The sequence below is a fragment of the Lygodium microphyllum genome, chromosome 5, assembly GCF_053477565.2.
Source record: "Lygodium microphyllum isolate KBCC chromosome 5, Lygodium_microphyllum_v1.1.10, whole genome shotgun sequence".
Classification (NCBI taxonomy): domain Eukaryota; kingdom Viridiplantae; phylum Streptophyta; class Polypodiopsida; order Schizaeales; family Lygodiaceae; genus Lygodium; species Lygodium microphyllum.
The window spans coordinates 82,460,502-82,478,302 of NC_141139.1; the positions used below are offsets into that span (position 1 = coordinate 82,460,502).

The 17,801-nt window shown below is 46.2% G+C and overlaps 1 protein-coding gene across 4 annotated transcripts in view; it reads right to left on the reverse strand.

The window, feature by feature from the left end:
- Positions 1-17,801, reverse strand: part of LOC148036058 (protein VASCULAR ASSOCIATED DEATH 1, chloroplastic-like) — a 266,535-nt gene that overhangs the window by 58,064 nt on the left and 190,670 nt on the right. For 2 of the 4 annotated variants that reach the window (XM_087678063.1, XM_087678066.1), the window contains exon 18: positions 8,537-9,199. The exons of 1 other annotated variant lie outside the window; for it this stretch is intronic. In XM_087678063.1, the coding sequence (XP_087534189.1) occupies positions 8,930-9,199 (270 nt within the window). In that variant the 3' untranslated portion in view covers positions 8,537-8,929. Of the gene's footprint in view, positions 1-8,535; positions 9,200-17,801 lie in introns of those variants that run through there. One more of the 4 variants, XM_087678064.1, reaches the window with a different exon arrangement.

A 17,801-nucleotide genomic window follows, 5' to 3' on the forward strand; every position in this document is an offset into this window, starting at 1 on the left:
CAGTGCTACAACGCATTGATGCATCGAATTAGTGTGCCAGTATTGGAGAATGTGGCGGCTCATACCCTGCGTAAAGTCGATTGAAACGGCTATGTGTGCAAAACTATCGACTAGGTGGCTAAGGCACTAGCTTTAGGAAGCATGGTTGCAGGAGGAGAGTCCCCGGCGTCTAAGGCCGCAGAAAGAAAAAAGGCCTCGTTCATCTCCTATGGAAGCATCTTAATAGCAATCATTCAGGAGGCCATGAAAGAGACGCAGGATGCAGAAGAGGGGAAAGGGGAAACACCCGATAGGTCACCCCCCCAGCAGTACCAGGAGAGGTCCAGGGAAAGGACAGACCGATAAGGAAGGACAAGGGCAAGAAGAGCAATCATGCAAAAAGCAGGTCAAGGAAACCAAGAAGAAGACAATGCAGAAGAAAAAGAAACCTGATGAAGGCCGCAGGAAGGAAAATGAACATTTGGAAAAAGCAAAAAGATAATCCCTCAGGAAGGCCGAGAAGAGGGAGAAAAAGAGAAAGCAGGGAGAAGAAGAGAAAGCAGGAAGAAGAAGAAGCAACAGAGCAAGTCAAGCGAGCTAAAAAGGCGTCGAAGCAGGAGGCTGAAAAGAGAAAATGAGAGGAGTAGGAAGAAAATGAGAAACTAGAGGAAGAATACAGAAAGGCCGAAAAAGAAAGGCAAAGAAGAGCTGCAGAGAAAGAAGAGGAATTAAGAAGAAAGGAAGAGGAGGACTTAGCCGAGGCCACACGCCGGTTCATCGAGCAACAATGCAGGGTAGATGATCCAGGAGCCTGGAGCCAGCTACGGGGAGAAGGGCCTAGCTCTAGAGAGCAGGCACCAAAAGTCGTGTCACCCGTAGTCCCGGAAGGCAAAGGCAAAGCACCCCTCCATCCTATCCCCACCCTCATGGCACCCTCCACTGAACCCACTATGCTCACCCCTAGCATCCCCACCAGCATGGAGGTTTCAAACTTTGTGGCATGGATGCAATACTTCATCAGTAAATAAATGGCCCAAGCGAAGAGCACAGAAACCACGGCCACAGGGCAAAAAAGGCCAACCGCGGATGCAGAATCGAGGCAGGACCAGAAGTGTCCGCGTGTGGAGGCCTCAACTACCCCCACCCACGTAACAATGACGCCACCAGCCAATTACAACGAATACGTCGCCAAGCTGCTCTCCCAATTGGAGAGGGCTAAGAAGGAAAAGAGAATGGCGGTGGCTGAGTTGGAAGTAGAGAAAGAGTCAGTAGCCGCCTTCCAACTGGACAAAACCCGCATCATAGCCATGCAACAACGTCAAATACTTGACCCCAAGCAAGAATTGAAAGCAAAAGAAGACATGAAAGAAAGCTACAAACAGCAGCTTGAGGACGAAAATCAAGAACTTGTGCAGATGCAGCGAGAATACAAGCTCCTCCTGATGCAACATGGGGAACTAGAGGCGAAAACCGCCAACATTGAGCAGATGATGGAAGAACTAAACGCCAAAGAAGAGGAGAGAAGACAGGAGAAGAAGCAACAGCGAAAAGAAATCGAGTCCATGACCGATCAACTACACCTCAGAAGGAAAGAGCACGAGAGTACGAGCAAAGAACTCAGAGCCCAAGAGTAGAAGCTCGTAACCCTAGCACAAAAGCATGGGGAGAGCATGGAAGGAATGAACAGAAGGGCTGAGAAATGGGCCAAGCAGAACGAGAAACAAATGAAGGCATTGGCACGGTACCTCGATTTGGTGGAAAAAGAAAAAATCTTGGCAGAAAGCAAAGCAAACGTCTCCTAGATAGCTTCACTGCCCAACAACAGGCCTTCCTCAACACATTACTGGACACAACCCGGCCAGAGGGAAAGGAGTCGTTGGAGGTGGTGCAAAAGAAACTGAGCATCGCACGCAGAGCCCTGCATGCGGGGCTACAGATGCCACCCCAACCTACAAAGGTTAGGCTGGGCTTAGAAGAACAACGAAAGTACCTGCTATTGGCCGGCCTAACCTCCCAGGAGGCGGATGCACTCGGATTTGAGGAAGGAGCACAGCTAGACAACTGGCAGGGGGAGGACACTGACATTGAATATGTCATAAGAAGAACCAGCGAAGAAATAATCCCACAAACCCCCTCACCGCACGATTAGGAACAACTACTCAACCCGCCCCCGGATAGACAAACCACGCTCAAGGAGCGACGTAAAAAATTAGTGGAAGAAACCAGAAGGCAGTTGCAAGCCAAACCAGTCGTGCGGCCATCCACATCCCTCCCACCATACCCCGATGACCTCCCAACGCAATTCCACGCGGAGCTGGTAATTTGGAAACAACAGGAAAATGAAAATGACCCTTTTACTTTCAGTTTCCTCATGCCTAATAGCCTGAGAAGGGTCCTGCCAATTAAGGTAATAGAGGAGGTGATCACGGTTGGCAGCTAATTGGGCCAAAAATGATTGGAAGACAGGGCAAAGACCCCCACTCTGTGGGACACGGAGGAAGCAGAGTTTTGGCAAGACAAGGTGTTCGAGGTACCACACACTCTAAGGGGCTACAACTGCCAACCTCTCTGGAGAAGGCGAGTATGCGATATTAACATGCTCGCCTGGATGGCGTTTTGCAACACCCTACCCTACGAGAGAAACGACCCCACATTCATGGCATATCCTCGTAGGGTAGGCATCGATTTTATTGTCACTCTCCATGGGCGGCATGACTTCCCCATCATCTACAACTCCAACGCTACCTCCTTCGAGCATACCCTCCTTTTTGATTTAGGAAGCCTAAGTGATTCCATGACACACTTTCCCGCAGACTTCTCCTCCTGTCCAAATCCCGCCTTTATAACTACATGTAATTACCCTAGGCTTCTTAAGCTATTACTCAAGCAAGATCCGACACCACAAGAGAGTGGTTTGCCCCCCCCTCTTTTTTGACCCCAATGCTATTGATAGCTATGCTATGGCACGCCTAATGATGAGAGCTAGCCTACTTCCCTCCTTTTGCCTAGCTCTCCTAGAAGACATGAATGATAGCCAATTTACTAGGTGCAACTACCCCTTTCTTTCTACCACCTCTCTCCACGTCTGCATGAACCTCAAAGCGTACATGCAAAGCCACCAATTTTTGAGCAAATCCATCTGACCCCCTTCTCCGTCTCCATCAGACAAGGAAGATTAGATACTAGCCGTCATTCTCCTAGTATTGCCAAAAAAAAAAAAAAAAACTCTCCCTACACATGAAATACATGTGTATCCCTAGGCATGGAATAAGCCGAACAACTCACTTTCACAACCACTAAGCACCACATAAAGCACAATCACCGCACCTAGGGATCCTCAAGTTAGGCATGCTCGGCGGCTTCGGTCGGCCGGCTCCGCTCCTAACCCCCTAGCCCTTTTTTGCCCCCCCCCCCCACTGTATGCTTAGGGCCCAACAAGGGCAGGACATATCTAGGGAGACCACTTGCCTATGATTAGACCTATCACCCTCAGCCACTCGCATTGCACACTAAGATAAACATCCCCCTCCTTACAGGGCGCACCACCCCCTGTTCTTCCAAGCACCACCACCGCACCCACCCATTGACTTCGGAGGCCCCCGTCAATATCCGTTACTTCTCCACCCAACCTTCCTCCCACGCTTCTACGAGCACCCGAGTCTACATGCTGCCTTGCCCCCACATCACTGCTCTGCCGATTGCCTCTTTAACCACCAACAGTCGACAAGAGTGCCACGGGACTAGCACCCATCTCGGAGGGGGGTAATGTTAACCCCAAGCCGAAAAGAAGGAAAGACGAATGAAAAAGCAAAAAAAAGATGGAAAAGGAGCAAGGACACGCAGGTCCAAAGCTAAGCCGGGGCCAAAAGCGTAGTTTTAAATAAAAGGCGCCTCAAAAACTCCAAAGAACTTTTGTAAAAGAGCGCCAAGCTCCCTCCTGTGCCACTGTAAAAGAATAGCCGAATATAGGCCTAGGGCACAAAGCAATAAGAGGGAATTAGAAAAAGGGACCTTGCCACAATGGCCGATCATGTAAAAAAGGATGGGTGCCCATGGGGTTTTAGGATTTGTATATATAAAGTTCAAAAAGTGAATGGAAGCTCATTCTTTGGTGTGTGCCCAACAAGAGCTCTTCTCTTTCCTCTTCTTCTCCTCTCCTTACTTGTGTGTATGCCCTTGAGAGGGAGGGAGGGAGTGAGAGGGGGTGAGGGATCAAGGGGGTGAAGCTCTTCATCATCTTCTCTTCTCTTCTCTTCCCTTTTCTTCTTTTGCGCGCACGGCTATGGAGGTTGGAGCTTGGAGAAGGAGGAGGCTTAAGCATACTTAAGCTAGCATCTAGGATCGTGGAGCTACCGGAGTGTGGAAGGGAGAAAGCAACTCATATCGGCATCAACGTAAGCTCATGACACTCTTAGGATTGAGGGCGCGTCGGCTATGTGAGAGGTAGTCATTAGAGCTCACTTGGAACGCTTAAAACAATAAGCAGTCCGTGGGTCTTGGCAGTTGAGCGAAAGCTCCCACAGCACCTCAGCAGCTTTTGGGCGCGGAAGGGGACCACGATGTGTAGGGAGCTTTTCCAAGTGCACCAGCCTCATACCTCAAGAGTGCAGATACGCAGCCTTCAAGATCATTATGGAAAAATTCGTTCAAGCCTAGATGAGGTGATGGAGATTGCCACTAATTACTACAGGTGCCTTTTTCAACAGGAAACAGCCTCAGCTAGAGGACAGCGATGTAGGCAACAGGTCTGGGATCACATCTCGTCCCTTGTCACAGAGGAGATGGGACGCCCCCTCCAAGCCCCCTTCACAAAGAAGGAACTAGAGGAGGCTTTCCATGCACAGGAGGGGCAGAAATGCCCAGGAGAGGATGGCCTCTCTAAGGTCTTCTTTACCTCCTACTGGGAAGTGGTGAAGGACCCCCTACTGATGGCCTTCCGAGAGATCTTCACTTCAAGATAGATGCCACGGAGCCTTTTGGCAAGCCTCATCAGTCTTCTCCCAAAAGGGGGAGATCGATTGGAGCTTTCCCAATGGAGACCGATCACCTTATTGTCAGTGGCCTATAAGGCACTGGCAAAGATGATTGGTAGGCGACTACGCCCCATGCTGCCAGACATCATCCATGATACACAGACAGGCTTTGTCCAGGATAGAAGTATCCTAGACAATGTATTCACCTTTGAGGCGACTGAGTGGGCTCAGCACAGTGGGCAGACCCCCAGGCTTGGATTTGTGGGGTCCCCGCACTTTATAGATCGCCCACCAACAGGATTCTCATAGGTGGTAGGCGAGGGGAGGAGCTTCAGCTGGAGACATTGGTCCGGCAGGGCTGCTCCCTGGCCGCGTACCTGTTCCTACTCTTTGCATAGGCGATGTCTCACTTCCTCAGGTCCCATGTGAGCGGATTACACGGTCTCCGACATCCTGTGAGCGAGAAGACTGAGTTGCTAGACTCAAAGTATGCAAATGATACAACACTCTACAAAGAGGACGATGAGTTGGTGTTGGAGAGAGTGAGGCTGGCTCTTGAGGTGTTCTGTACTACAGCGAGAGCGAAAATCAACTGGTGAAAGTCGGTTGGTTTCCTCACAGACCCGGACTCTAGCACGGATTGGGATGTCCACCTAGGATTTAGATGGGTGAGCAGAGGGCAGACTGTTCGACACCTAATGTTCCAAGTGGGACTCCACATCACTCCCGCCCAGCAGTTTCTTCCAGTCCTCGATTCTATTCAAAGGAAGCTGACTTACTGGAGCAGGGCTCACCTCTTACTAGTCGACTAAGCCCTGGTGGTTAACCAAGTCCTCCTAGCAACGGCCTGGTACATCGCCTCGTGTTGGTGCTTTTCCTCATCTTGCGTAGTGCAGCTTCGCCGCCTAGTGCGAAATTTCCTTTGGTCCAAGTCAGATGGCTCCAGGGATTCTGGGGCCAAGGCGACGTGGGCGACCAACATACGGCATCGGTCAGAGGGAGGGCTTGGGATCATAAACCCAGAGTTTCAAAGCAAGGCCCTCTTGGGCAAGCTAGTTGTTCGTGGCCTCACACCGGGAAGGCAAACCTAGAAGGTCCTATTGCAGGAGGGTCTGCAGGATTGTAGACCAAGGCTTGGCGGTGAGTGGAGGCCATCCTTGAGATGGATCTTCACTTCAGCCCAAATCAGCCCCCCCTCCCAAATCACCTTTTCTATGCAACTTACACCACGTGTGGCAGGGCTTCCGCAATGCTCTAATCCAGAGCTCCCCAGGCTGCCAGGAGGAGATAGACCGTCAACCGGTGATCTGGAACCCCGAAGTCAAAGATTCGAAAGGGGCACACATTGGTGAGCGCCCCCACATCCACTGGGCTGGTTGGGAGGTTGGCCCGACCCGTAACATCAGGAGGTGGACAGAATGGCGGATGAGGAGATGCTGCAGCGAGTTTCAGGCTGCCAGAGAGGAGTGCAGTTGAAACGAAGGGAGATAGATGCAGCAATACCTCAGGAGTGGCTTGCTCCCGCGATACGAGTGCTGATAGAGCCTGGAGAGGTATGGGCCGCCAGGTTTTCACCAACAAGCATCCCCCTACAGGTAGGAGGTAGAGTGGGCAGCGCCCCGCGAGGGACTTTCTTCACCGTTCAGGAGGGGGGGCGTCTGGCCCTTTGACAGAGGGCAGTAGGGATAGCTGCTCTTTCCTAAAGGAGGATTCGGGTGGCGAGCCTTCAAGGGAAGACATGGCGATTGGACCCCTATGTTTTTTGAAAGGAGCTCAGGGAGTGGTGCCTTTGGATTTGGGAGGACAGACCACTTGATGAGCTGGAGTGGGATCCAAAAGAGTGGCTATGGCCAATCACTGCAGTCGCCATGAAGCCACCCAGGTTCCTAGAGTACACTGCCAGGATTGTCAAACACGTACTGCTGTAGGAGGATATGGATTGGGCACGGTCATGTAGCAGGCACTGGGCGAAGCATAGCATCATGGAGCCCTTCCAACGGACCTTTTGGCGGCGCCTATGGGATAGCTGGAGGCCGAGGAGGATATCGTACTTCTTATGGCTGGTGGTACATGGAGGCTTGGCGGTGAGAAGCTGGCTTGCCCAGATGCAAAAGGAGGGGAGGTTGTAAGCGTTGCGCACAACAGCCTCTGGAAACCCCAAAGCACTGCCTTTGGTCATGTGAGGAGGCGCAACTCATGTGGAGAGGAGCATGCCGCATCCTCCGCCGGGCAACACCCAACCTTGGATATATCTCATGGAGAGCCTTCTGTTGGTAGGCAGTCAGCCAAGGCCGTCACCTTCTGTATGAGGCCAGGATGCAAGACACGATATTCATCATTGAGGCAGGATCGTGCATAGTGGTCGGGTTGGAAACTCTACCCATCCACCAGGTATTGGAGCACACAGTAGACCGCTCTGAGGTATGGGAGATCATAGGGAGTCTTACTAGATGGCATATTTGGAAGGCGCAGTGTCAGGAGACTTTCGGCGGAGAGAGACTTTCAGCATAGGCGACCCTAGCTGAGCTATGGACCTCCATCATCCACTCCCTCCGCGGCTGTTGGGATCAGGTGCAGAGCGAGTCTAGGGCTCGTCAGGAGCTCCATGGCCACTTTATGCATACCTGGGGCGGCTAGGACCTGTTTTTCATGATGCAGGCAGGCAGCCCCAGATGGTGAAATACCCCCCCTCCATGGCTTCTTGCCCCCATCCCCCCCAGACCGCCCTAAGAGGCTTGTAATCATGATGTATTTGTGTTTCAGCTCCAGCTACTCTGTCAAGCATGGGCACTACGTTGTAATCAGTTTCTTTGAGTAATATAATCAGCCACATTTTAAAAAAAAGAAGTGTATTTACAGCTATAGGTTGGATAGGCATGCAAGAGATGCACATGAGATTGGACAAGTGTCATGAAAGACATCTATATGATGACACGTAGAATGGTGAGTTTGTGAGGGTATATTGGAGGCTTATCTTATCATGCACCTTTCTAGACATAAAATAGGAATGTGGATCTCATAAGGGATTGAAGGTATCCCATGGTAAGTTGATCTCCTATGCCTTGAAACTAGACCTTCCTTTGGAGGGCATCCCTCACTCTATCTAAAAGAACTTGGATTAAGACCAAACAAATTCCACAATGTCACTAATTGTCATTGGTTGATCCTCTAGGTGTTCCTAGTGACTTGGCATTGAAGTATGCGCATTTGGGGCGCTTGTCACTTGTATACATCATGATTTTTTTTGTGAATGCAAAAGGGACATTTTGGTGTTGTGTTTCCAATGTCACTTCCACTTTTTGAAGGATGCTATGTTTGGTTGTAAAAATGATAATTGACACGTTTTGGGGATTGAGGTCTACTTGATGTCACACCTACCCTTAACATTGAAGTTTATGAGTTGTCTTCTGTAAAGCTGATTAATCGTAAACCAAACTCTCACACAGAAATATTGACTAATGATTATGCTTCGTCATCAGAAAACTCTTTACAGTTTGACGTGCAACAATTCTTCCTCACATGGTCCAGGTGATCATTGCCTAGAGTGTTCCTTTTCATAGCATTCTCTTTGTACTGATGTGATCAAGTATATTCATTTGTGAGCATGTCCTCCACCAAAGCTGCAAAACAAAGCTCATGTTCTCCAAAAACTTCATAGCTTGTGACAAAATTGTTCCATATACTGTAGTCAAGGTTCAGTAGTACAAAATGACTCAAAACACTCATGTACAAAGGAGATGCTCTTGGACAGAGCTCGTGTATAGTTATGGTACAAAAGAGATAGTCAACATTAATCTGATATGGTTGCCTCATGATGTACAAAAGAGATGCTCGTGTAACTATACTCGGTTATATTATATCTATGATATCATATTAATAGAGATATATAAGTTAAATTATAGATAACTATTAATCTGATATAACTATTATATAGGATTGACTACAAAGCTCATGTACAAAAGAGCAGATTTAACTGATCATGCATCTCCAAAACTGGTTTCGGAGCTTGTCTTCACTGATTTCAAACTAGATTTGAGATGCTCAAGAGTATCCTGCATGATTTGCAGTCGAGCTTCCGCTATACTGATTTCCTCCTCCAGAAATTGGACATGGTTTTCTTCTATCCATACTTGGCCTCGTCTTAAACAGTGCCTAACTTGGTTTTTACAGTGCTCTTCATCTCTTGCCATACCAGGGATGATATAATGTAATCGTTGAGGCTTTGTCAAAGCTATTATCACCCATGCCTGTACAGCAGACAGACCTTTGGTTAATCACTACTATTTGTACATGTGGGACTGAATCATGCCATGTGTCACAAAAAAGCAGAGAACATCTGTATGAATATTTGTGCAATGCACATCTGAAATGCTTTACCAATAATAATCTAGGTTTTTAAAAAAGTGCCATAAGTTGCATGGGTATGAATATTTGTGCAACAGATGTGTAAAGTTGTTCATCCACATTGTCAAGATAATAAACAAGTTGGGGACATCATACATTTGCATGTTCACAAAATATCCAACTTATTATGATAGAGAACTGAAATAAGACCTATGGACTTGGGTGCACTGTCACAAATGGGAAGTCAATTGCCAGCATCATGGCTTGGTTCATTTGGATTGTAAGAGATAATCATGCTATTGACCTTCAGGATGTCTTCACTGCAAAAACTCTAGGATTTGAACATATACATTTCTACTGTTCACGGGAAATGGGAGACACTATAGGGAAACCTCTAAAGGGATTAGGAGAGATGCTTTCATGCAGACATGGGACTCTGGCAACTTCTTTCACCATGAACTACAGAAGGTCTAAAAGTACAGTCCATTGTGTGTATGCACTCAGCAGTGCCTTTCAGGGCTTTGTGTATTTTACATTTTTACCGGTTTTCTTCCAATCTGTCATTAATAGAGCTTTTGTTTCTTGAAAAGAAGAAGAAATAAATAAATCCCAATGACTTGCATCACATACATTTCAGAAATGATAAGAGTTACCAAAACTTTAGTGCCTGGTGTAGTAGTTTCATTTGATCAGCTCATACCTTCTCATGGTCAATCTTTAATCAATGACCTCTTTTTAAGCTTACATTAAGCCATGTGAAACCACAACTACATTTACTCTCCAGAGTGTGAATTGAAAAATGTTTTCAAGCATTTGGATCACATTACCCTATGTGGATGGTAATATAATACATCACACGCCTAAAGAACAGACAACACTGGACATAAACACCTTTTGCTTGTCAACAAGCTATTGGAGCAAGGCATGTCAGAAGATAATGGGAGGAGTCATTACAACTGTGTTGGCATTGACGCCACTGTAATCCTACCCATTTGGGTCCCCCTCCCTAATCTGGAGGTATATCGAGAAAAGGGAACATATCTGGCTGTATCTACAAAGGGATCTCTCTAAACCCACTCATCTTGGGTTATCTCGAGCAGGATTGACACACTAGAGTTTACAGAATGACATGGGGGCATTGTCCTGAATGGGAGCAGATAGGTAGCATCATTGCTTGGCATATTTGGATCACCAGATGTCACGTCGTGGAAGAAAGTAGTCACATTTCAACATCGCACTTTGATGGAAAAGACAAGTAACTAGATGCCCAAAAAGACTGAAAACATGGCTGTTTTGGTTTACCAAAGCCGAAAGTGTGATTTGATGATCCTGTAGCTGACACTGGGTTTCCCACTCTGACATGATCCCTATAGTATAGCTCTGATGCAGGCAACCCTGATCGGTGATGTGGGCAGGACTGGAGTCGTGGAAGCGGAAAACTCCCCAAAATGTCAAAACGTGTGGAAAATCCACAACACGTTGCCTTGTCCTAAACATTTCCCCTTTGGAAAAACGACCACCATGTGGCCTTTCCCCTTGGGAAAATGTTTCACTTCGCCCCGTTTCCCAACAAGCTCGAAACAGTTTTAGCAAAACATAATATATAATATATTATTTACGCTTTAAATGTAGGTTTATTAATCATCATGTTCTTTCCGCTTGTTAAATGTAGCATTATTAATCATCATGTTCTTTACATTTTAAACGTAGCATTTACAGCGTTATTAATCTCATGTTTACGCTTTTTAATTGTCATGTTCTTTAAGCATCATTAATGTTTTATTGTAAAATGTTTAATGTTTTAATGTGGCATTTTCTTTAGTCATAAAATTTATATGTGAACTTACATAAGGATATCTATGTGTAATAACCTAAGGCCTTTGAGGAAAAGAGTAAGAAATACCCAGTATGCAAGTTGAGAAGGCAGAGACATCCAAGATCTCTTTATGCTTTTATGCGAAGATAGCCAAGATCCCTTTGAGAAGGTGGAATGGTATAATAAGTTTGATGCCTTTATGCATTCACAAGGTTGCTTCCATAGTGATATGAATCAAAGTCTTTACACAAAGAAGGCACATGATGGTAGCATTATCATTCTCGTGCTATATATTGATGACATGCTAATTGCACGAAGTACTCATGATGAGTTAGATGCTTTAAATACTCACCTCAAGAAGAGCTTTGAGATGAAAAACATGGAATATACCTTTCATATACTTGGGATACGTATTACGCACAATCACTCTAAGGGACTTCTCTACTTGTCACAAAAGGAGTATATTCATAAAGTCCTTGAACGGTTTGATATGTAGGGTGGTGACTCTATTGACTACCCATTATCTTCTCATGTGAAGGTCAGCCAAGTAGATTATTCCCAATTAGATTATAAGAAGGCAGAGATGGCCAAGTTCCTGTATATATCTATAATGGGCAGCTTAATGTATACCATGATAGCAACTAGACTTCACAACATTTGTAGTGGAAGTTGTGATGCATTATATGGGGACACTTGGAAGGCGACATTGGGACATTGTGAAGGGTATCATGAGATACCTTAAGAGCACTGCAAATACACATATTTGCTATGGTAGCCAGGATACTAGAGTCGTGGGCTATACAGTCTTTGATTACGCTAGACATGCATATACTAAGGGGTCTATCTCTAGCTATCTCTTCACCTTTGCTAGAGGTGTTATTTCTTGGATGTCCAGGATGCAAAAATGCACAACATTATCTACTACCAAGGTTGCATACATTGCAACCATTGCGGCTTGCAAAAAGGCCCTATGTTCAAGCCTTGGTATGACTATGACTCCTACATTGCATTCAAGCTCTATGAGTGTTGTTGGGGGTAAAGGCGCCTCTGCCTAGCCGCCCGTGTATTACTACACTGACAGTCACCGCCACTGCACATTGCAGGTGGCGGGCGGCCGTCACCGTCACTTTACTCTTTATTCTTTTAGTGACAGTTTGAATAAAGGAAGGCCCGATCACACATTGTGACTGTTGGAGTTCCCATTTCTAGTCTCTCCCTTTCTTGCTCTTGCTCTCCCGCCATAGCTCTTGAGTCCAACCTTCGATCTGTCGCTCCCTTTCAATTGGTATCAGAGCTTTGCTTTCCGACTCTTGAGCTTGGTTCGTGGCATTCTCAGCATCCCATCGACTCCCTACTTGCATTGGGTCTCCTTCTCGGCAGCCATATCCGACTCCTTCGAGCTCCCGTCACTCCTCGGCTTCCCGAGCACCTTCCCGTCATTGTTGGGCACCTTTAGGGCATTACATCAGAGGTATTTGATCATTTTCTTTAGGGTTTACTTCAGCTCTCAGGTCTCACAGGCTGTAAACAAGTTGTGGGCAGCCATAGCTCACACCTCTTGGAGCTTCCTTCACTTGGATCTTGCTTCTAGCCTATCAAGGCTTGGTGAGGCTTGGTGTAGGCCTTCTTTGGCCCTAATTTGTGCTCCCTTTGGTCCACATTGTTGACACGTGGAACAGCAGACCTCCCCAGCCAGCTCACGTTTTTTTTACACATGTTTCAAAATCTGACCCAAAAAAAAATCACTCTTTTTGTCATATCTCCGGCATTCGAAACCCGAATCAAGCAAGGTAAGAGTCTAAGTTGGGGTTTTGGCATGCTCCAGACGCAATGGTGATGTCGGATTTGCCAAATTCTAATGGCAGAATCTTCTGCAACAGATTTTAGGTCTGAGACAGCATGTATTTGTATGCCTATGCTTGTTTGGGCATGACTACATAACCGGTTTGATGTCTATTGCATCCCGATTGATTGGGGGATTGAAGCTACATGTAATGCTATGATTTTGGCCTGATTTTAGGGCTGGAAACACAAAGTTTATAACAGTAAATGCATGCTGAATACTCTTGGGCTAAAGCTATCTTTCATGCTTTGACATATGCCTATTCGTTCTGGATGTATGTCTTGGGTTATGCTATGACGTATTGATCATCGAGGAACGACTTTGAGCTTGTCATTGAATCTGGATGCTTTTGGAAGCTTGAGCTTATTTCAGCCCACACTTATTGACATTGGTATATGCTTTGACAGTGATGCTTCTTGGGTTTATGCATACCCGTTGCCTACGGCTTGATGCTCATGTCACGGTTGATTACCCTATGCATACGTTGAGCTTGAGTGCTCATTGAAGCTCCACCTCGGATGCATTTTGGATTATCTGGAGTAGTCTTGGATGTTACTTGGCTTGTCAGAGTTTGAATTGGAATGTATTTGATGTCTTACATGCTTACGGATGCTACATACAGATGCTCTACCGCCTACATGTTCGGGATGTACTATTGATGTATTGTCTTGGACTTATGTCATTGGCACTATGTCTTGCCTTGGCTTAAGCTCTTGAGCTCGTACATACGACTTTTGTGCCAGTGAGAGAATTCTTGAATGCTTATCAAACATCGAGCAAGTGGTACTTTTATGCATTGAGCCATTACATGCCATTGAGCAGTTACAGACACTTGAGACTTTGGGACTTCTTAACTTTTGGGATGATACATCATGTCTTAGTTCACTGTATGCTTATGAGCTAAGTCTCAGTTTTGGATCCGTATCTTTGTGAACTGACACCTACTTGTATCAAGTTTTGGTAGTGGTAGGAACACTTTGCCCCATTGCCTGGGGGGGTGTGCCTACTCACTGGCAGATGTTTGTATGACATACTTGGATGTTGGATTCATGCTTATAGACCGTCATATGCTTATGCTATGCCCGCATGATGCCGGCTTTGGTCTTGGCAGTATCTGATTGCCTTGGGATCCGGATTTGGCACTGTTAGCTCTCTTTTACTGAAATCTGAAATTTATTACAGCAAGCATATATGTATGGACTGACATGGATTTTTCATGCTGAAACACTCTAAAATGATGTATTTTCACTAGTACTTGGTGGGCAGCAGCTTTGGTTCCACTTTCCTCGCCATTTTCCCTCAATTTTGGTGATTTTTTTGTCATTTCCTGTAGTAAACAGCAAGCAGTTTTGAACTGTCTACAGTCTTACAGCCTGCATTATGTCGAGTTCGTCCACTGATCATGCTATTTTCAACATCACTAAGCTTGATGGTACGAATTACTCTTATCCGAAGAGCCAGATTTTGCAGGTGTTGGTACAGAAATCGCAGATCAAACCTTTGAGGTTAAGCGGGCATCCACCTGCAACTATGCCAGATGAGGAATGGCTTGAGCTTGATGAGTTATGCAAGTCCACCATTGTGTTGTCTCTCACAGAACAGGTTCACTACAATGTATTTGAGGAAGAACAAAGTGCATGGCAGTTGTGGGATAAAATCAAGAATCTCTATGACAAGAAAAGTCCAGCGAGTCAAATGTATTGGCTGAAGCAGCTTATGGATCTGCACATAAAGAAGAATGTGACTATGTCTGCTCACTTGAGCTAGTTCTATACTATACTCAAGAACTTGACTTCACACAACATCACTTTTGCATAGGATGTCACTCCTCTTTTCTTGCTTGGTACTCTTAATGAGTCATGGGATGTATTCCGCACTGCATTATGTGCATCTACTGCTACCTTGAAATTATCTGCTGTTGAGTGTGCTCTTCTGCAGGAAGAGGTTAACCGTAAGAATTTGGATGTCTCTCGCGTGTCTCATGCTATGACAGTTAGAGGTAGGAATGATGGATATGAAAAGCATGGCACTGGTAGTGGCCATGGACGGGATTCTCAGAAATCTCGGTCCAAGTCTCGTGAGAAGTCACGTAGCAAATCCCATGGCAGGAATGCACATGTTACTTGTCACCATTGTGGGAAAAAGGGCCATATTGGGCCACAATGCCATGAATTGTGCAATGGAAGGTGCAAAGATAAGGGGAAAGACAAAGTGCAGGATAAGTTTTCTGATCGCAGCATAGTACCTGCAAAGTCCAGTGCTAAAATTGAAGAGATCAATGTTATGCAGCCTGAGAATGTTGATGATGATGATTATATCCTAGCAGCTTCTTCTAGTGCTTCGCAGATGACAGAGATACACTCCATGTATGCACAGTGTTGGCTCTTGGACTCAGGTGCGTCCTTTCATGTGACACCTTGCCGAGAGTGGCTTCATTCATACCGTACTGTTTCGGATTCTGTGCGCTTGGGTGATGACAGCTCTCTTGATATTGTGGGCATTGGTGATGTTAGGCTGCAATTTCCTTCTGGCAACAGTTTTGTTATGCAGGATGTACGTCATGTACCTGCTTTGACACGCAGTCTCATGTTAGCTGGACAGCTTGATAATGCAGGATATCATGTATGTTTTGGAGACTCTGCATGGAAGATCACTCGTGGCAGACTTGTGATTGCGAGAGGTGCCAAGGTTGGCACTCTCTACACCTTGATTGTATCACCTTCTTCCCTTCATCATGCTTTATCTGTGGGCTCTATGCCACATGTATCTCTTTGGCATGCCCGTTTCGGCCATATGTCTTTGAAGGAAATGAAAATGCTTTCTAGTTTGTAGTACTTACCGCCCCTTGATTATGCATGTTTTGATTCATGTGAGCATTGTCTTTATGGCAGGTAGACTAGGTCTACGCATAAGAAGTTTGGTAGGCCATGGATGAGTGAGCCCTTGGCAATGGTACATTCGGATGTCTGTGGGCCAATGCCTTGCCAGTCTCTGGGTGGTGCAAAGTATTTTGTTACGTTCATAGATGATGTTTCACAGAAGGTTTGGGCTTATCCCATTAAGCTGAAATCTGATGTCTTGGCTGTGTTTCAGAGATAGCTTGCATTGGTTGAGAACCAGTCTGGGTATAGGCTAAAATGCCTAAGGACAGATAATGGGGGTGAGTATGTCTCACGTGCTTTTGAGCAGTTATGTGATGAGAGGGGTATTAAGCATCAGTTAACCGCCCCCTACATCCCCCCTCCCAAAATGGTTTGGCTGAGCGGATGAATAGAACCATCTAGGAGCGTGTACGCAGTATGCTTAGCCATATAGGCCTACCACAGAGCTTTTGGACTGAGGCAGTTAGTACAGCTGTGCATGTCATAAACAGATCACCCTCTAGTGGTTTGGATTTCCAGGTTGCAGGGGAGGTATGGACTGAAAAACCTCCCTGTTATGCGCATCTCCGTGTCTTTGGATGTGAGGCATTTTGCCATATGCCCAGGGACAAGAAAAGTAAGTTGAATCCCAAGAGTTTCAAATGCATTTTCCTTGGCTATGGGGATACAGGCGAGATGGGTTACCGTCTTTGGGATCCGCAGGCGCGGAAAGTCATCCGCAGTCCTGATGTAGTCTTCCATGAAGACAAAATACATAGGCAGCCTGAGAGAGTTGTTGAGATCTGCAGGGTCATATTTCAAGAGAAGCCGAGAACTCCCGCACAGCCAGTTGGACAGCCTACACCTGCAGCAGATGCTCATGGTCAGGGTGTTGGACAGGCAGTTGGGCACGCAGTAAAGCCTGCCGTGAGACGATCTACTAGAGACAGACGTCCACCTGATAGATTTCAGCCCTCGATGCATTATGTCTTGGTTACAGATGTAGGAGAGCCTTTCACCTATGATAAAGCTATGCGCAGGGATGACAGTCACTCCTGGGAGAGGACTATGCAATCTGAGATAGACTCCCTACATAAGAATGACACCTGGGATTTGGTTTCCTTGCCTATGGGCAAGAAGGCTTTACCATACAAGTGGGTGTACAAGCTAAAAAGTACCCCTGAACACCCCAAGCCAGCATACAAGGCTAGATTGGTAGCAAAGGGTTTTAAGCAGGAGCATGGTGTGGACTTTGACAAGGTCTTTTCTCCTGTGGTTAAGATGACCACCCTGTGCTTAGTCTTGGCTTTGGTTGCTCAGCTTGACTTGGATTTATACCAGATGGATGTCAAGACGGCTTTCTTATATGGAGACTTGCATGATGAGATTTATATGGAGCAACCTAAGGGCTTTGCAGAACCTGGCAGAGAACACCTAGTATGCAAATTGAAGAAAAGTCTTTATGGCTTGAAACAAACACCTAGAGAGTGGTATCATAAGTTTGATACCTTTATGCAATCACATGGCTACAGCAGGAGTGCTATGAATCCGTGTCTTTACACGAAGAAAGCTCGTGATGGTTCTTTATTGATTTTGGTACTCTATGTGGATGATATGTTGATAGCAGGGAAAGCTCATGATGAGCTAGATGCTCTTAAGGCTCAGCTCAAGAAGAGCTTTGAGATGAAAGATCTGGGACAGGCTGCTCACATACTTGGTATGCCCATTACACGCGACAGGCATCAGGGACTCCTCTACTTGTCACAAAGGGAGTACATTCATAAAGTCCTTGAGGGCTTCCGCATGCAGGACGTAAAGTCTATTGGCTGTCCATTGCCTTCTTATGTGAAGGTATCACAAGCTGATTGTCCGCAGACACATGAGCAGAGGGCCGAGATGGCCAAGATTCCCTATGCATCCGCAGTGGAAAGTATGTATGCCATGATAGCCACTCGTCCAGATATTGCCTTTGCAGTTGGTGTTGT